Source organism: Catharus ustulatus, chromosome 17 (genome assembly GCF_009819885.2).
Source record: "Catharus ustulatus isolate bCatUst1 chromosome 17, bCatUst1.pri.v2, whole genome shotgun sequence".
Classification (NCBI taxonomy): domain Eukaryota; kingdom Metazoa; phylum Chordata; class Aves; order Passeriformes; family Turdidae; genus Catharus; species Catharus ustulatus.
In genome coordinates, this window is record NC_046237.1 from 9,046,331 (window position 1) to 9,066,345 (window position 20,015).

The 20,015-nt window shown below is 46.6% G+C and overlaps 2 protein-coding genes across 3 annotated transcripts in view; both read left to right on the forward strand.

Annotated features, from left to right (window-relative positions):
• The window catches only part of HNF4A (hepatocyte nuclear factor 4 alpha), a 34,339-nt gene extending 32,283 nt beyond the window's left edge, over positions 1 to 2,056 (forward strand). Inside the window, exon 10 of the mRNA XM_033074965.1 lies at positions 340 to 2,056. Within this exon, the coding sequence (XP_032930856.1) occupies positions 340 to 482 (143 nt within the window). The 3' untranslated portion in view covers positions 483 to 2,056. The remainder of the gene's footprint in view (positions 1 to 339) is intronic.
• Positions 2,057 to 10,273: 8,217 nt separating this feature from the next.
• Positions 10,274 to 19,790, forward strand: TTPAL (alpha tocopherol transfer protein like). 2 transcript variants are annotated; one of them, XM_033074797.2, is made up of 5 exons: positions 10,274 to 10,342; positions 12,027 to 12,479; positions 13,195 to 13,388; positions 15,152 to 15,262; positions 15,958 to 19,790. In XM_033074797.2, the coding sequence occupies exons 2-5, from the start codon at positions 12,041 to 12,043 to the stop codon at positions 16,231 to 16,233; spliced, it is 1,020 nt and encodes a 339-aa protein (XP_032930688.1). In that variant the 5' UTR covers positions 10,274 to 10,342; positions 12,027 to 12,040; the 3' UTR covers positions 16,234 to 19,790. The 2 variants fall into 2 exon arrangements, with proteins under 2 accessions (XP_032930688.1, XP_032930689.1); XM_033074798.2 differs by having other exon boundaries at positions 10,294 to 10,368.
• Positions 19,791 to 20,015: the final 225 nt, after the last annotated feature.

Here is a 20,015-nt window from a genome sequence, read left to right on the forward strand (position 1 = left end):
TGGCTCAGACACACCTCAGTTTGTCCTCTGCAAAAACACAAGAGGATCTGACCCACCACATGGGGCCACCACTGGGAACCTTGTGCTGAGATGACCTTTGCTGACCAAAACTGTGGTTAGTACAAGTCAAAACATCATCAGTTCCCCTTATTTGATGTTGGTTATTGTGGTTCTCCTGGGCCATCAAACCATGCCCACATGTCTGGGCTGCCCTACAGCAAACACACAAGCCCTTAAGAGCTCTGCTGTGCTGACATCTGAACCCTGCAGGACTGAGGACAGATCCCAGTGCTGTCAGGTTTGTGAGGCCCTCTTTTAATTAGGTTTTTCTCTCTTCAGCTACTCCAGAAACTCCGCAGCCTTCTCCACCCGCGGGCTCAGGATCCGAGCAGTACAAGCTGCTGCCTGGAGCCATTGCAACCGTGGCAAAGCAGCCCACGTCCATCCCACAGCCTGCCATCACAAAGCAGGAGGTCATCTAGCAGCCCCACAGCAGCCAGCCTCCTTCAGAGCACCGCGTGGGAGAAAAGCCCAAACTGACTCTGCCACTGTGACAAAAGAAGCCATCCAGAGGTGCCTGGGCAGGAGCACACGGACTTGCTCATTGGACTGGCCACCACCAGAAGCTGTCTTCCTGCAGCACGGACAGCATGTGCCATGGGCAGCCCCAGAGTCCCAGAACTAAGGCTGAAGCCTTGCTGAAACCCTCAGTCCTTGTAAGGAGGGCCAGATTCCTGCCTCCCTGTGTGGGGAGGTCACAGTGACTGGCTGGGGACAGGCTGTTGCCCCACTGCCACCTCAGCACTGGTTCAGCACACTGCAAACCCTGTGAACAAGCAATTCCCTGTGCCCTGGGAGTGGAGGGAGCAATTCCCTCCCACAGCCATCCCAGCCCCCTGACAGTCCCCAGTCCAGCCAGACTTGGTGGAGGTGGAAGCTCCCCCAGAAGCATCACAGCAGGTGAAGCACATGGGGTTTGCCCAGGCAGCACTGCCAGAACTGCTCCTCAGCCTTGGCTAGTCCCAGGTCTTTGTGTGGTGTCACCCTCCAGCACACTAAACCCCCCAGCCAGATCTAACAAATCTTTTCAGCACCAAGGTACTCCACTGTTTGCATCCCTCTGCCTCTTGAGGGGTTTTGATATTTCTGTGCCATGCCTGCCCTCTCACCACCGTGCTCAGAGAGGCAGCCACTGCCAAGCCCTTCCCGTGCACCACTCACTGCCTCCTGGGAATTTAGGGACCATGGGATTCCAGAGATTTCAGCTCATGGGATGGGGTCACCCTTTACAGGCTGGCAGCACTGCCCAAAATACTAACTACTGCTTCTCAGCAGTCAGAGGACCACTGGATGCTTCTCTGGAAGGAAGTGGGGGAAAGATGCAGGAAGGGGAGAGACCTATGGGGTGAGAAGAGCTTGAGCCTCACAGATTGGACCAAGGTCTTGTGCTTTCTAAGTGCTGGGAGCATTGGGACCCAGGATCTCACTTCAGGCCCAACTTTAATGCTAAGATGTGCCACACAATCTGCTGCTCCAGTGCAGTGCCACTCCTTCAGCTTAGAGTGAGTGGCTGATAACAGATTTATAGGTCTTCATAACACGATAAGATTTTGTTATGATTCCTTCAGATCTCTGAGTGTTTGAGAGCACCAACCTCAAAAATACAATTCTTCAAGGAAAGTGACAGAGGCCAAGCAATAACCCTGTCTCACCCAAGCCCCCAGGTCTGCCCCAGCCTTGGGTCTGCCCACCCTGCTCTGCTCCCTCCTGCCCCTGTTCCTCTGTGCCTGCCTGTGCCAAAACCCAGCGCATCTGACCTTTGGTTTACAGCTGAAACCAGGAAAGGAGCCCTCCCCAGAGCCCTGCACCGCTGCAGCCCTGAGTCACTGCTGGCCTCTGGGGAGGATGGGGATGGTGAACCCATGGCTGCCAAGAGGGCTCTGGTGGGGACAGATCTGAGCCAGCTCAGCCAGAGGAGCTGCAGGTCTGGCCTTCATTTCCAATGCAAAATGAAACACCTCGTGCTGGCGGTGTCAGAGCTATTGTCTGGTTTCAATGCTGGTGGCATCGTACCAAGTAATTTATTGCAATGATGAATCCAATCATTTTCTGTAAATTATTTTGTAAATCACATTGATTATTTATAATTGGGAGATTAAATGCAAAAAAAAAAAAACCCAACCCTGTAATAACCAGGCTGTCTTTTACAACTGCAGCAACCTTTATTCCTGTATGTAGACATAATTGGGAGGAATCCTTTTTGGTCCATTTGCACCAAGTATTCCTCGATATTGTGCATTAATTTTTGCTGGTTTCTGCCTTACAATGGAACAGAAGAATATTTCTTCACAAGAGTTTGTATTCATTAAAAAAAAAAAAGAAAAAAAGGAAAAAAAAAAGAAAAGAAAAAAAAGAAAAATAAATGCAAAAATATTTTCTAACTTTTCCCAGACAGATGGATTTCTTTCTTCTGGGAGGATTTATTTTAAATCAAGGGGCTAACCTCCCTGTTGGTCTGAGCACAAAGCATATGTGTATGGAGAAAAAAGCCCAAACAAGTGTTTGATGCTGTTGCCAGCTGTCACTATTTCCTGGCAAGCCCAATGCCAGCTGATGTCTGTCCTGAAGCCACGTGTGCAGGAATCATGAGATTGAATGACAATCCCAATTTTCATTAAAAGAAAAACAAACATAAAGAATAAATATTTGCTTTCACGATTCCGGGGAGCTTAAAGGCTTGAAGTAACCACATTCTGAAAGCCAAGCAAAGGAAGCTAAAATATGTTATTCACATTTCAAACATGTTCATTTTTATATCCCTCTTGCATTTCAAAGGTAATTTCTGAGCACTTTGGGGTGGGTGATTGTCCTTTGTTTCTAACACAGCCACCCTGTTGCTGGTGGCAGGTGGGAGCCAGACTGAGCCTTTGGGACACAGTAAGATGATGAAGTGAAAATCAAGTTATCACTGGCTGTAAAGGTGAAGAAATACACTGGCAATTAGAGAAGGCTCTTAAGGACCTGCTTTTGTGACCACGGGAGCCTGTGCTCAGCTGTAGCATGCCCAGGAAGAGAGCAGGAGGAGGGGAGAGAGGTGTAGATGCTGTAAAGATTAATGGTCTGGGGAGGAACAACATCCAGCATTTTCAGCTCTGGTCTGCAGGGGTTGGCCCTCATGTTCCCCCATCTCCCACCTCTGATGAGAATTGAGGTGGGCAGTCTTGTCCTAGGTACAAGGGATGAGAAGCAGCCCATTGCTTTCCATCCAAGATTTCCCATCCCATTAGCACATCCAGTGGTTCCCAGTGACAGCCATGCTGGTGAAAACTGTCAGCAGGATCCTGACTTTTGAGGGCAGCATTTAGAGCCTGTCTCCACTCTAAGCCAAAGACCTGGGGGAGCAGGATGTCAAATAACCTGCCCTCACTGCCTGTGCAGCTGTGATGATCCAGAGCCCCAGCAGCACTGCTGAATGCCTGAACAAGGGAACCAAGGCAGTCACAGGACATGTTATCCCAGCACACACAGCACTGAGTGGTTAGTCCAGTCAAGAGAAAGAAAAGGAGTTCGTTCTTTCTTTTTAATGTGGAATAAAAAAACACTGGGGCTCCTCTATTGTGATTCATGGGTGTTTTTGCCTGGGTATATGCCCTAAAAACTCCATAAATGTAATATCAAATCTTTGAAGCAATAAATTCTCCTGGACTCCTTCCATGAACTTCTCTATCAAGGTTGCCCTTTACCTAGTTAATCTTAAATCAGTGCAGTTCCTACAGGAGATTTCTTATTGCTGAATTCAGCTCACTTAGGAAAAAACCCCCATGAACTGTCCCAGAAGCAACCTTGTCCTTAATTGGCATCCTGGATCCCAGCTCTCACCTCTTTTGTCACTGCAGCCTGGAATCATCCTGAAACACTGGGCTTGCCTCTTGTGGGCTGTGTTTTATCCTGCTGGTTCCCTGGAGCCTACAGGCCATGTGCCATGTCACAGAGATGGTTGCTTTGAGGATTGGACACACAACTTCCCTTACATTGTTTTTGAACACAAGAGCTTATCTGCCTGCAGCTCAGCCTAGGGATGATTTCCTGGAGAGCACTATCTCCGAGAATCTTTTCATGATGTCCAAGCAAAGATCTGTGAAAATGGTATTTTTAGGTCCTTTGGCCACTATGAAATGCATTCTTTTCATATTGCTTATATAACTTCCATCTGAAAGAGCCAGCAGGCTATGGAGCCTTTTCCACAGCTTTCATATCTTAGTAGGAGGGGAGGAAAAAAAAGGCAAACAAGTTTTATGGCCTGCATATCATCTCTGACAAAAGCAACTATTGCTGTTATTAAACTTGCAAGTGCACAGATAGTCATGAACACCAAGAGGCAGCAGGGACAGCTCAGCAACGTGGCACTGCTGAGCCAGGCAATTCCATGTGCCAGGCTGGCCAGCTCCCCCTGGGCTTAATGCAAATATCCCCAACCAACTGGGGAACTCAGGCCACACACTGCACAAGCCCTTTCCACTCAGGGAGGCTGGAGGAGGAATGGTAAGGTGTGGGTACGTCTAAAATCCCTCTCCCCATTCCAATTTGAGGTGTGACCCTGGCAATCATAAACACACCTAGCACCTGAAAAGTTCCCAACCAGAACAATAAAAGTGGCAATATATTGTCAGCTTTGTTATGTGAGAGTGAGCAGGAGAGCTTGGCACAAACAGCTCTGCAGTCATGACCTGCAGATCAGTGTCCTGTGAGAGAGAACAGAGTGCTCCCAGTGCAAACCCAGGGGAAGAGGAGCTCTCAGTCTAACCTGGCTCTGGGAAAGAAGGTGGTTTGGGAGCTGTGTTTCCTAGGCTTACTCTGGCTTTGGATCTGGAGTGATGCCAGGCTTGCCTGATCATGACCAAAATCTTCCAGAGGCCTGAAGGCACCCCTAACCCAGAGTTTAGTCATGGGTTACACAAAGCCCTGGGCTCTGCTGCCAGGCTCCACTCCAGCCCCTCACATCTGGTGGCTCTGCCTGGCTGGAACCTGCAGTCCCTGGGACCCCACGGGTTCACAAAGAGCAGGGAGCCCTTGTGAGCCTGAGGGACCCCACACCAGATGAGGGGTCTGGGGGAGCTGTTGTGATTCCCCAGCTCCTCCTAGAAACTGCTCTGGGTGCAAGAAACAGCACAAGAGCTGCCTGAGGGAATGCCTGGATAGACATCCACCACAGAAAGCGTCCCAAATCAGACAGGAATTCCTCTCTGCTGCTGCCAACCCAGGTGTCAGCACTGGCTGGAACATGACACGTTCCCCCTCACTGACCGGGAAAGTCATTACAATAAAGTAACTCATAACACAATAAAGTCATTACAATAAAGTAACTCAGTTCCTTTCCAGGACTCTCCAAAACGTCACTATGCCTTAAAAACACTTTTTAATTAATCCTGCTGATGGGTCACTTACCATTAACCACTGACACAGAGCACACTGGCTCATGCACAGCCTGGAATCCACTCAGAGCTGATCTGTAGGGACAAGCCACTGAGAAAAGAGCTTGAGACAGAAGCAGCAAAAAGAAACCTTAGTGCCAAACCCAGAATGCCTGGCTCAGATCTACAGCACTTCCAGCACAGATCAAGGATAACCACCGGGATTCTCGCTTCTGAGTGGGTTTTAGCCCTCTCTTAAGCATATTCTAAGGTGTGGGATCAGAGTGGTGCTTTCTCATGTGGGAGAGCACAGAGACCTGCTGTGCTGCATGCCCCTTGAGGGGGCAGTGGAGACAGCTCCAGCATTCCACACTCTTAATTTTCCATTGAAATCCTGCTTTTTCTTGCATGCAGCTCCTCCCCTCACAGTCCACCATGCAGCTGCATTCCTTCACCCCGAGGATGTGCAAAGATATCACTCAGGGGTTACTCTAAAACCCAGCCCTACTTCACTCCTTCCTACTGATACATGGGCTTCTGATGAACCCCAGGCTGAAAGCCCCAGGAGCTGGAGCACCCAGTCCACCCCAGCAATGCTCCCCTCATTCTGCCCATGGAAATTATCCTCCACCATTTACCCATTGGTTTCTTACAGGAGCAATTCTGAGTGTTTCTACAGCTCTGACAGATGCAGACTGTGCCATGGAGGGTCCCTGGGCAGCCCCATCACAGCCCCTTTCAAGGGTTAATCGTGCCAGGGACCCATCCTGCCTCAGAGAGAGCTGCTTTCCTTCCAGTGTGCAAGAGCACCATGAAACAGTGAAAGGAAATTCTCAGTTCAGAGCAAACTGGGCGTTGGACTAGATGATCTTTAAAGGTTCCTTCCAACCTAAGTTATTCTGTGATTCTATAAAATTAAACTACAGAAATCCTGTAATATTTAAAACATTCAGAGGTCCTGCCAAGCACATTCCTCACCAAGCTTTTGCAAAAACACTGCTCATCTTGAAGCTGGTAAAGCCAAGGAGAAGGGAAGTCTTCCCTAAAGCCTGAGCTGAGTAAGGCTGTGTCTGTCCCACCACACACTGGGCTTTCTGGGGGTCTGTCAGCACCTTAGCACAGCTTTATGTGCCTGGGTGGTGGTGCCTGCCTGTGTACAGCTGCTTTGGCAGCAGGTGCTACAGATCTGTGTGCATTTGCACATTAGTGCCTGTTTCCATAGCTGTGCACATGGGCCTGCTATCTGTGCGTGGGGAGGGCATGAGCAGAGCAGGGATGGTGCCCTGCAGCCCTGCAGGGTGTGCTGCTCCCAGCTGAGATCCCCTCCTCACACACCACACACAGGGTGACAGCAGGCATGGAAGCTGTGCTGGAGGATGTACACTTCCAGGCTTTGAGTGCAATGTTTATGGTCATTTAAGGCATATTTTCTTAGTCCCTTCATCCTTTGAGCTCAGAGGAATAGCTGTTGGGTGGATCACAGCCAGGCACCATGTCTGGAGCCTGGTGTGGCCCTGCCTGGGGTGATCAGTGGGGACTGCTGCTCCCCTACAGCCCTTCCCATTTGCTGCACTGTGCAGGAGCAGCAGCTCAGGCTTGAGATGGAAGCTCTCACCCTCAGGTAGACCTTGTCTAGAACTGTAGCATGAATGGCTCTCTGCTATGACACTGAGTGCCCAAAAGGGTTCTGTAGTTTGTGGGGCCCAGAGGTTCCACCTGCAACCCAAGTAGCAGAGCCCCTCCTGGACTGAACTGCTCACAGATTTATCTTTATTACAGGACTGTTACGTTTGCACAGTTTAGTGATTTAATGTCAGTTTAAAGCCTTCTCTGTGAGCAGTGCTGTTTGAAGTCATGCTCTTGCTTTTCAGCCTCAGCTTGCCAAGACTGTAAAACGTTTATTGCTAATGGTGGAAAACCTTAAAGAAGCCAAGATAACTTTCCCAGGCTGGGTATTAAGACTGGGATTGGATAAGTAAATAAGTGAAGAGTATTACATGGACTTCATTAAATATCAACCAACACCAACAGCCACTCATTTATAACACAACGGCAGAGCATGGGAGCACCCAGGAGCGGAGCTGACAAAGGTATGAATCACATGTGATAGTGGAGATGAACATGAGAAGGGCAGGATTCCCCACGGGGCTCCAGGTGTGGTTCCCAAGGTCACAGCACAACTCCTGACAAAAACTCCTGCTACTCCAGTAGCTTTGGACCTGATGGAGTGGCAGAGTTGGTGGGGTTCATCTCCTCTCAGCTGGGGAGGGTTGTGGGCATGTGGTGCTCCATGTCCTTCTCCCTTCTGATGCAGTGGACAAGGACAAAACTCTCTTTCCTAGGAAGGAGAATTTAAATTCAGGCTACAGCCATCACATCCCCTGGGACTGTCAGTTCTGGGCTGTTTGTTTTCAGGTTTTAGCTTGTATTCCTTATATACAGGTTCTGCCTTTACTGGTTTCTAGTCTCAGGATGCCAACACCAGGAAGAGTAAATTACAGAAGCTCTTGTTCCTGTGATTTCCTGTGCCAGTATTTTCAAACTCCCCCAACAACTTGGCTTGATGCTTGAACCCCCTCACATCCATTCACCACCCACTTCTCTCCATGAGTTCAACATTCCTCACATAAGAAAAGCTGAGGTAAGCCAGTCATTTCATTTGGGGACCATCCCCAGATTATATTTCATTCCCAGTTCTTCCTCATTGTTCAATAGCCTTACTTCTACTTTCGTTCATCATTCTCTCTCACCTCCTCTTGCATTTATTGTAATTTCATTTTCCCTATCTCTCAATTGATTGTTACTGATTATCCCTTATTTCCTGCCCTTCTTGTTCCCCAAAACAGAGCTTCATTCACGTCACTCCTTTCAAACATCCTTACTCACTCCTAACACCCTGTTGCAGCAGCCACTAACCAGTCAGGACTGGAACCTTACCTCCCTGCTAAATTTTCCTCCCTTGTTTGAGAGGTGCAAATTCCAAGCAGATTTTGCAACCTTTAGCATAAATTCCTGTTTGCAGCTCCAGTACTTCTCTGCTGTTTGGTGTTTTGAAGCCTTTTCTCAGATCAGCAATTAGGTGATCCTGTGATTGAGGAAATTCTGTCATCCCTTAGTGTGGGACGCCACAGATCCATCTCCCCAGCACATACCTGGGACACACCTGGCTGCTTCTGCCACACCTGTGCTGCAGGTCTCTGTGCCCAGGAGCTGTATGAATGGAAATGGGAGCAATGCAAAATCTTTTGTCCTCCTGAGGTCTCTTCCAACACCATTTATCCCACAAATCTACTGGAAAGGGCACGGAGCAACATCACCAACAGGTCCAGTTTACTCAGGTCTGAACTGGACCCAGCTTCAGGCACCACTTGCCAGGCTGCACCCAGGTCTGGGCTTGGCCATGAGCACAGGCTGGAATGAATGTATTCCCTTCCCTGGAACAGCTCTCTGCAGGTGACACCTGTGACATTCCATTTCTCTTACCAGGTGTAGTGTCACTGAAACATTTTTTAGGGTTTCACTGAAACATTTGGAAGGGTGATCCCTTGGCAGAGAAACCCATCAGAGCTGAACCTTGTATGCTGCAGAAGAGCCTCGATTCCCACTGCGGATTCCTGGGATTCCCACTCTTTGTCCAACTATCTTTGACTCCCTCTCCTGGCTGAGAACACGGGCTACAGCGAGGGAGGAGAGCAGAAAGCACCGCGCCCTAGGGACAGTGCCTGGCAGGATGCTGAGGCGTTTGCAACCAATCTCTGCATCCCCTGATGTGTGGGGTTAAACGCAGCATTTCCCCCTCCCCAGCACTCCTTTTTTAATGCAGCAAACCTGAGAGTGACCATCGCTTTTATTACAAATTCCATGCAGACAGGTCAGGCATCACCACCACCTCACCTCCTGTGGGATAATCCGGATTTCTGTCCTGTCATAAAACCAAACCAGAGCCAAACTACCCCAAAATTCTCCTTTTATTAACATTTAGTCCTTGTGTTGTGGTTTAAATTCAGGATACAGCCGGGATGTCTCAAAGCTGTGTTCTGAGGCTGCCCTAGCTAATACATATATAATATAGAAATACATGTATTTACATATCTAGAATACATATATATGTTTATATATATGACTATATAAATAAAATGTATTTTGTATATATTATTACATTATATATAAATAGTAAGTAATCTATAGATTATATAGGTAAATATATTTGCTCTATGTAATTACATATATTATATAGTAATATTATCTATTATATACACATGTAACATACATATGTCTATGCATAAGTGTATTTAAATGTATATGTATAGATATAGATATACATACATGCATATTACATACATAATAAAAATATATTTTATACATAATATATTCTATAAATATAAAATGTGTAAGTGCAAAATGTATTTATAAATGTGTTTTATGTTTTATATATGTCTGTGTGTAGAGATATATATGTATGTACATATGTGTATATGCATATATGTACATATTTGCATACCTATACATACACACATATATATACACATATATATACATATATGCACATACACTGATAGATGATAGATATAGATTAGATATATAGATATAGATATAGATGTATGTATGTCTGGACGTGTATAGACATAAAATTGCCGTGGTGGCTCATGGCTGGAGGCAGTGGATGAGGTGGAACTGAAGGCCAGATGTCCCTTCGGGAACGTCCCCGGGCTCCCTGTCGCTGCACGGAGCAGATGCCCGAGAAGGAGCACAGCCGTTTCTGGGCCCCCCAGGCCGCACTGCACCCGCCGCACTCCGCCGGAGGCCCGGGGACCGTCCCGAGCCCGCGGGCCCCGCCCCGGGCCATGGCGCAGGCGCGGCGGGCCCGTCACTTCCGAGCGGCCGGGGCCGTTCCGGGGCGGCGGGGCCCGGGCACGGCTGCTCCGGAACGGGTGAGCTGCGGGGCCAGGGAGCTCCGGTACGGGCGGGCTGCGGGGCCCGGGAACTGCGGGGCCCGGGGGCTCCGGTACGGGCAGGCTGCGGGGCCGGGGCTGAGGGAGGGCCGGGACTGCGGGGCTGAGGGAGCTCCGGTACGGGTGGACTGCAGGGCCCAGGGGCTGCGGGCCCGAGAGCTCCGGTACCATCGGGTTGCGGGGCCCGGGGGCTCCGGTACCATCGGGTTGCGGGGCCCGGGGGCTCCGGTACGGGCGGGTTGCGGGGCCCGTGAGCCCCGGTACGAGCGGCTGTGGCCCCGGGAGCTCCGGTCCGGGCGGGTTGCGGGCCCGGGAGCCCCGGTACGAGCGACTGTGGCCCCGGGAGCTCCGGTACGGCCGGCTGTAGGCCCGGGAGCCCCGGTACGAGCGACTGTGGCCCCGGGAGCTCCGGTACGGGCGGGTTGCGGGGCCCGTGAGCCCCGGTACGAGCGGCTGTAGCCCCGGGAGCTCCGGTACGGCCGGCTGTAGGCCCGGGAGCCCTGGTACGAGCGGCTGTGGCCCCGGGAGCTCCGGTACGGGCGGGTTGCGGGCCCAGGAGCCCCGGTGGAGGCCAGGCCGGCTGCGGGCCCGGAGCTGAGAGGCCGTGCGGGGTCTGGCCGTCCCTGGCAGCCTCCTCGCGCCTGTGCCCGGGCGGCCTCTCCGGCGCTCGGGGGTCGGTGCTGCCCAGCCCAGGCTGTACCCGGGTGAAACGCGGTGTCTGTCCCGGCAGCTGGGGAAGGTGAGGTGGGAGTGCGGTATTGCGAGGTGTCAGTGCAGGAGGAGGGTGGGTGACGATGTCCCTGTGGCAGGCGGTTCCCTGCGATACCAGGAGCGGTGTGATGTGCTGTGAGTGGCTCTGAATGCGAACAGCTCAGCAAAATAAAGCCATGTTTCCCTGCCAGTCCCAGGTCCAGCTACAGGAATTATGGCAGGCTCGTTATTTTTTAATTTTTAGTCATCTCTATCCACTTATGACTGGATTTGGAATTTTAGCTCCCAGGTCAGACATGCAGGCATTACACTGGAAAGTTAAAACTATATTAAGCCAGCCTCAATACCCATGCAGTGCTGGTATAGGAGTCTGCAATTTTCTTAGCTGCTCATCCAGTCTGTGCACTGCAGCCATTGCTTATATTCCTGAGCGCTGCTCATCCTGAATTGCTCAAAACATTCCCCTGGACAGAGGTGCTGGTAAGTGCATGTGTTTGCCAGAGAAGTTAAGGAAAACTCATGGCTGTGTGGGTTTAGATGGGGGAGCTTCTCAGAAGAGGGTGTAATTCGATCAAATGTGAGAATCATGACAAACTGGGGTGTTTGCTTTGCTTTAGTTTCCAGCTGGACACAGGAAATAAACATTAAGGCAAATTAAATTCTGTGTTATGCAATGAAGCTGTGTAATTTTGTATTTTAGCTTTATTTGGTTAGGTTTAATCCAAGGCAGCATTCTACCTGATAGGTAGGATAAAGAGATTAGAGTAACTTGCACTTTCTAATCCTGGGAGGTGAATTAAAACGAACAGTGTGCCCTGGCTGTAGCATTGGTTCTTGGAAAGGCAGTATCTTTAGTTAGAAAACAGAGATGCAGATAATAAATATGTAAACAGTCCATGTGGTTATAAGCCTGTGGGTTTGTTTGTCATGTGCAGCACTTGCTTTTTGACAGATTCCTGCTGCATTATGTCAGGAGAGAGCGACTGCACCCGGACAAGTCCGTCAGCAGGGTCTCCATCGGACAATGAGCTCCTGCCAGACCGGCCAAAGTATGTTTGTACCCTGTCCCCTGATCTTGTTACCAAAGCCCGGGAGGAGCTCCAGGAGAAGCCTGAGTGGAGGCTCCGTGACGTGCAGGCACTCCGAGACATGGTGTGCAAGGACTACCCTTCCCTGGGGACGTGCCTGGACGATGCTTTTTTGCTAAGGTTCCTCCGAGCCAGGAAGTTTGATTACGATCGAGCACTTCAGCTCCTGGTGAACTACCACACCTGCAGGAGGACCTGGCCAGAGGTGTTCAGTAACTTGAAGCCATCTGCAATAAAACCTGTCCTGGAGTCAGGCTTTGTCACTGTGCTGCCTCACCGGGACCCGCAGGGACGCCACGTCGTCTGCATCCGCCCAGGTACTCAGTCCTGAGTGTCCCTGTCCCCGTCCTCGAGGTGTTTCTGGGCCAAAAGCCTGTTCCCTACTCTCCTGTGAACAGTGCTGACTTGCACAGATTGTGTGGGCTCCCTCAAATGTGAAAAGCTGACTGGGGAAGGGACATGCTGGTCCTTAGCCAGCATTATTCCAGTTCCTTTTCCTGTGTCAGCAATAACTGTGGTCACACCAAAATGAAAGTGCAGTGAGGTGGGTCGATGAGATATTAGGCAATTCAAGAAAAATTAATATGCAGTCACTCAAATTGAATCAGGGCTGCTGGCCTACCCTTAAAAGCTCATAATTTGTTTTTAGAATAAGCAGAAAAAAGCCTATAGCTCTGACTCCTGTGTAAATAATCAGAGTCTTTCGTGTGCTTTTGGTGCTGCCAGGCTTGCTGTAAATTTCTCTTCATTCATTCTCCTCTTTTCCATTTACCTGCCTTCTTTCTGAGCTGAAACTGCTATTAATGAGCTGTTCTGGGTGGAGAATGGGGTTCTTAAAACCACTGCCTTTGCTCCCTGAAGTAAACGTGAGTTGCCATTTACCTCTTGCTTAAGAAAGGCTGCTCTGAACTAGAACTGTGGCTATACAGGCTAACTTTGGAGTCCAGGAAAACAGAAAATCAGTTTTTTTGGAATGTGTATTGTTAGCTTATCTTCACTCTCCAACTTACCATCCCTGTCTTGTAACCTCAGACAGATGGACACCCAGTAATTATCCGATTACTGAGAACATTCGTGCCATATACTTAACCTTAGAAAAACTCATTCAGTCCGAAGAGACCCAGGTGAATGGAATTGTAATCCTGGCAGACTACAAAGGAGTCAGCTTATCTAAGGCGTCTCATTTCGGTCCTTTTGTAGCCAAAAAAGTGATTGGAATTCTTCAGGTAAGACCTGAACTGGTGGGAAAATAAGCTTGTGCATTGTAAATTATTGCTTCTGTGTGCAGAGTTCTTGACTATGTCACCACAGCCTTCATCATCTTGGCTTTCACTAGCAGAGTTAAACATGTCACTGCCCAACCAGTTTCTCACAGCCAGCTTACCTCACTTGCCCCTTTTTTTGACTTTTGCGTCCCTAAATCTAAATTTGCATTAGAAATTAAGACTTTGAATTGGAACAGACAAAAGCAGTTCTGCTAGGTCGTGTAAGGAAGAAAGAGGGCAGAGAATTACAGTTAGAGAGGAGACAGTGAGGAAATGGTCTGATATTTAAATGATTCCTATTAGCCAAGATGGAGCCATGGGGCAAGTTAAAGCCGTGGTTCCAGCTCAGGTGCTGCTGAAAAAAATTTAAGAGGACTTTTGAATGGGTGTAGTTTGAGGAGGATTTCCATCCATGCCCTGAAGGCAGAGGCTTCTTTAGCACAGGGGCAGCAAAAGAGACAGTAGTGAAAACATCTCTGCCTGAATGTGTGGAAGGAAAGTGTTGGAGAACAAGTTAGAGCAAGGGTGTAAACACAGTGATGCTGGACAAAACGGGAAGGGGAAAACTCAGGAGTAACCAGGCCAAAGTGACAGGAAGGTCTGATGATTTCACTTGATACAATCTGGAGGAGTGAGATGGGAAAACTTGTCTTGAATGGGTTCATTCCATCATTACTTTTGTTCTGACCTCAGCTGGGTAAGTCCTTTATTGTATCCATGGGGGATGAGGAAGGATAGGGTGAATCAGGGGAGTGTATGGAGATGAGACTGGTGAGTTAAGGAAGGCCTTTATAAGAACTCACTCCTTTACAGTATGATCTAAATGTGTCATTTAACTGTAAGCCCATATTTAATTAGTACAAATAAAGCCATGGGTATCCTGCTCTTCCTTCTGGAAGATATCCACAAAACAACAGCTGGACTTGGGGAAGGACATAAAGATGTGGTGGAATATAAATGTGTTGCATCAACCTTGCTGAGCTGCAGCTCCTGTAAAGATGAGGTAATTCACTGATGTTCCCATGGAGAAAAATTCTCCAGCAGTGCCTGCTGTCTGCTTTTCACTCAGAGTACTGTCTGATTTTTATATGTAGATCTGGTTAGAGGGGAAAAAAACTTCACTGAGTCCTTAAGTGCTGATCATGAGTTTTTGCCTAAGAAAAATATTTCTGCAAATAAATTTCTGCAGCAAAAATCCCATAATCTGTTGTTTTAAGCTGTCCTGTATGGGAAACAGTGTGTCCTAGTGATATTAGATTCCTTCTTCACATAAAAATACATTTTAGAGTATCTTGGGCACCAGATCTTGTAGCTGGACACTGCTCTGGCACTGGGTGTGGTGCACTCATCAGGAGCTGCAGACATCATTTTGTGACTGCATCCTTATCAAGGCTGGGAATCCCCAAAGGACAGGGGTTATCTAAGTGTTTTTGTCAGGGGAGATAAACATCAACATTAGAAATGAGCATTTCCTGACAGCAGTATATTTTTTGATTGAGAGTTTTCTTGTCCCTTGACTTTGTTTTTATGCTCACAGATGTCATCCTAGGACTGCTCTCTGTAACAAGCTGAATTTCTTTTGTTGTATTGGTTTATGTTGGTACCTCAGATTAAAGTTGGGGAGCCAGTGGGCTGTGCTGGCAGTCAGTCTCAGGAAATTTTAAAAAGAGAAAGATAGCAAATGTTTTTTGAACTGCATTATAAAAATCTTTTTTACCCTTCAGGATGGATTCCCCATTCGAATAAAGGCTGTTAACATAATAAATGAGCCTCGTATATTCAAAGGCATTTTTGCAATCATCAAGCCTTTTCTGAAGGAAAAGATTGCTAACAGGGTAAGGATTTGTGTGATTTTAACAATATTAATATTTGTAAGTTCCTTGCTCAGCCACTCTTAAGTAAAAAAAAATTATAATATTTGACAGCTAGGAAAACGTTAGTGCTGTTTTACTTTCTGCTTTAATTTTTAAAAATATGCCTGTTGGGAAAATTCTCTGTGAGACAGAAACTTTGAGGAACTCAATATTGGCATAATACTAATATGAGACTTTAGTATGTATGCTCCATATCCAGGACATTATCCCTGTGGTTGGATTATTTGGGCGAGTAGCACTTTGTTCATGAGGTGATGTCACAGAAAACTGTTTCCCCTTACATGTGGCACCAGTGTCCTCTCCACAGGACTGTGCTTGCCAAGGATGACTTTTTTTTGTCCACAAGGATAAGTAAATCCCATGATAAGTTTCAATCCCATGAACAAACTTGGGTATGAATTGAATTTGGAAGCTCAGCCCAGGCACATGTCAAGTCTCTCCTGCTGGGATTTAATCTGCAGGAGGTGTGGATTGTCTCAAGACTTCTCTCACTGGTGTGTCTGCCTGCACCTGCCCACTGTTCTGTGCTCCACTTGCCCATGAACACATCACTTCTTAAAGTTGTTCTCAAAATAAGCTTGGTAGCTGCCTGTTCCAGCAGTTTGCTGTGAAGTGTTTGATGTGCACTTTTAAAGTTCTTTTGCTTTCCTCTTCAGTTTTTTCTTCATGGCTGTGATCTGAATTCCCTTCACCAAAACATTCCTCCAGTGATCCTTCCTGAAGAGTATGGTGGTACTGCAGGCAAGCTGGACATCTCTGCCTGGAATGAGCTGCTGCTGGCCTCTGAAGAGGACTTCCTGCATGATTTCTCAGAGCTGGTGCTGCCCTGTGACAGCTCTCCCCACGACCTGCTAGTGAGTGGGGATGCTGATGAAAAGCAGTGTGATGATTCCCTGCGAGGGATGAAACCTCAGCTCTATTACTGTTACTAACAAACCACTGGAGGGAAGTTTTCCAGCACAGTTAAGATCTGCTCTGTTAGGTGATGTTGGGAACTCTGCCTTACTCCTAAACCTGCAGTTTAGGGACAGACTGCTGAGGCACTTTACACTGTAGAACCAAAGGAAGCTGGAGAGGGCACAATGGGGGCAGGGCAGAGTTCGGGGAGGGTAAAAGCAAAGAGCACAAGTTATGTAGAAGACTTGAGGCTCATCAATCTCTGGGTGAATGGTGCAAACTGGCTTCTTCTTTCCAATGATAAAGGGAAAAGTTATTGCAGATAGGTAAGCTTGACAATTTCTTGTCCCCACCCCACACAAGTGAAAAGTGAGGATGATTTATGAGCTTTGTGATTATCTGGTCCCTTCTCCTTCTGCAAACACCAGTAATCCAAGACAAGAAAATGGCTTTTGAACCCTGCAAAATATAATTCTGTAGTGAAGATTGCTTAAAACAATAGAAGTCTAACTTGGCCTATTGTCTGTCACGTGGTTCAGATTGTGAGTTGGTGTTTCTGAAATATCTCAGTGAATGTTTGTTTTAAATTAATACAGAACAAAATTTACTCATGAATACCTGTATGGAGATCATCTCTTAAACTTCCTCACAGCTGGAAGAACTGTGACTGATGGATTAACTACCATAACATCTATACCAAGGTTTATACAGCAGATGCAATCTTCATTTTCAGAAAACAGCAAGTTTTTCAGATAATTTACTAAGGCTTTTAATTGGACAACAGCTTCAAGTAATGAGGTTCAGGACCAAATAAAAGAAAGCTGTGTCAGCCATTTTTTCCCATTGATAGTTCTTTTCTGGTTGAGATAAGGAACTGGGTAAGTACCTCATACCCATGATGTGTGAGGTTTTGTAGCAGTTGGCATGTGATGTATAGAAGGCAATACTTCATGTCAGACAGCAAGGTGCTGCTTTAGCTTGTTACTTCGGGCTGAATTTGAGTTCTAAGTCTGTGAAACCAAATGCAGACAGGCTTTTTAAAAGCACATTCTTAAATTTCCTGATATTGTAGCATTTTGTTCACTGTGCTTGTCAGCTCTTCTGTGAAATGTTACAAGTTGGTTTTTAACTTTGTTGACCTCTTTTGTCTTTGGTTGTCATGTTTCTGTATGAAGTTAGACTTGGATCATCTCTGTGATATTTACCCATAACTTGTATGCCTGTGCTTCTAGGTCTTTGTTTAGAGACAGAACTAACATTGATGTGGAACCAGGGTAAGATACCTGTGTCTGAATAAGCTGTTCCCACTCCCCAAGTTCATTTTGTTTAATGGTCTTGAATTAGAACTTAACTCTCAGCACACTCTTTGCACACATTTTTCTGCACTGTAATGGTGTGGAGATGGGAAACCTCACTAGGATGAGGAAAGCACAGTCTGTTACTTCAAGGTGAAATAATTCACTGTTTGGTGGAAAAGAGCATCCCTTCTAATTGGGAACTTATCACTAGAGCACTTTATCTGGATGAAATCTTGATTTAGTGCCAAATGTGATTATAGGCATCAGTTACATTTCTGTAAATATAAAACTAAATTATCTTGAGGATCTCAGACATTCATTTTTCAAAGTGCCAAACTCTGTTTTGAATGTCTTTTTTCCTCTCAGGCCCCCTTGCAGCATGGCTGCACTGCCAAAAGGAGACTCCTCTATGACTAACAGGCCTCATCCTGGAACTAAGGGGTGGCAAATGCCATACCTGTCATCCTGACATTATAGACTGGGTTCTGAAAAGGGGTAAAACCATGAAGCTTCTTTTCTCTTCTGGGTGGCATTTCAGAATCTGTAGGAGCAGAAAACTCATGACAAGAACAGGTGTAGATTAAAGGTGGGAAGAGAACCCTAAATTTCCTCAGTAAAAGCATCTTGTTTTTCTTACCTTTAATTGTAACTCCTCTTTGATAACTATTACCTTTAGTGCAGGGAAAAAACCAAACTACCATTTTCATCTACTTAAAATAAGAGTACTGCTAGGCAGCTCCTCCTTTGTGTCCAGAATATGCTCTGTGTTTTGCAGAAATTAATTCAGTTTTTGACACCTAGAAACCAGTAGCAAACAGCACCAGGACTTGGAGAGATAAGTGGCTGAACACTGCTGAACTGCTAGAACAGAGAGTGGTGCCTCTGTTGTTTTAGTGCCTCTTAATTCCAGTCACAATGTACAACTGAAAAGAGCAGAATGGACCATTTTACATAGAGATGAAGGCCTGACTGTCTTTCCTTAATTGTGTTGCAGGGTTAGAAGTGCAGGTATATTGACTGTAGGAACAGATACTTTCAACCCCTTATGTAACTACTAGAGAGGGAGGTTGGATATTGAAAATTCAATTTGGTGTCCTTCAACAAGAAATAAATCTAGTGGTGTTCAGCAGAAAGCTGAGGAACCTCTACAAAACTCACACTTTTTCAGGCTTTTATCTTTTCTTGCATGCCTTAAATAGTAGGCAGACAAGATCCACCCCACCCTCTTCTGTCCTCTGCTCACTAAGAATACAGAATATGATTTAGACATAATAAATGAGGTTCTGTGGTTGTGCTGGGTTTGGCTGGGGTAGAATTTTCTTCACAGGAGTCTGTGGCACTGTAAGGGAGCAGCCACACTGCTGGCTGGGGTTAAACCACAATTGCCAATACTGAAAAGTGCCACTCTTGTGCCTCTAGAACTTCTTTTTCTTAAAGCTGGCTCCTGGGCAGTGGATGTCAGGCTTTATCAGGTACCTGTTATTTCTAATTTGCTGTTCCTTGGCTTCAGAACTCAGCCAAGAGGCAGCTTCACTGAGCTGTGTCTCTAACCCTGAAGTCTCTCTGACCAGTGCTTGGCATGTCTTACAGAAAGCACAGCCCTGGCTTATGTGTGCCTGGCTACAGAGCTGAGAATGTTCTTTGAGCTTTAGCACTTAGTAGCATAGAAACCAGTTTGTTCCCAGAAGTTCTTGTGTCAGCATTTGGAAAATAAACATTTGTGTCAAGTGTAGCATCTCCTTACCTGCAAGTTAAGAGAAGAGCTAGGAAGAGCTTACAGGAGGGGGTGGGTTTTTTTGCTTGAGGGATGTTTGGGTTTTGTTTACAGTACAACAACTGCTTTTTTTCTTCTTTCCACTTGAAATAACTTTGTTTTTTCCACATTCTATGTACATAAGCCATCCCTGCCAAATCCAACACATAAGGAAGGATACTTGAACTGCATTGGCATTAGGTGGCACAAAAGGTAGCTGCAAACTGTACATATAAGTACTTGAATTTATACTCTTGCAAATGGGTGTTAGGAGCCCTGAGGTATTTTCAGGAACTGGTTGAAGTGTCATTTTTGTTAAATCTCACTTTGGCATGAGTTAAATTATTATTTGATTGTTATTCAAATATTAATTTTGCCTTCTGTTATATGTGAGCCTAGAGGTGTTGGGTGGTTAAGTGTACATCTTATTTTGATAAAATTTATTTTTATATTGCATTTTATAAAACAAAGTCGTTAAAAACATGTAAGTTTATGATGCATGACTGGGTGATTAAACACATTGTAATAGCTGCTCATTTGATATTTTCAGTACATTTGTCTTGTGTCATGTTGGGAGATTTTACTGTAACTGTCAATAACAACACACAAGTTCCACATTTAGACACAGTTGCTAATAATCACATAAATCACCACAGCAATGCATTAGCAAAAGGTGTTGCTTCCTGCTGGAGAACAGAAGTTGACTTCAACTGAGCAACTTCAAGGAACAGGATTTGACATTCATAGACTCACAGGGAAAATAGTG

Bases quoted from the DNA above. Each gene is read 5' to 3' on its own strand.
- TTPAL (XM_033074797.2), top strand. From the start codon at position 12,041: ATGTCAGGAGAGAGCGACTGCACCCGGACAAGTCCGTCAGCAGGGTCT. The intron at 12,480-13,194 runs GTACTCAGTCCT...TTGTAACCTCAG, and splicing joins CGTCGTCTGCATCCGCCCAG to ACAGATGGACACCCAGTAAT. The intron at 15,263-15,957 runs GTAAGGATTTGT...TTTCCTCTTCAG, and splicing joins AGGAAAAGATTGCTAACAGG to TTTTTTCTTCATGGCTGTGA.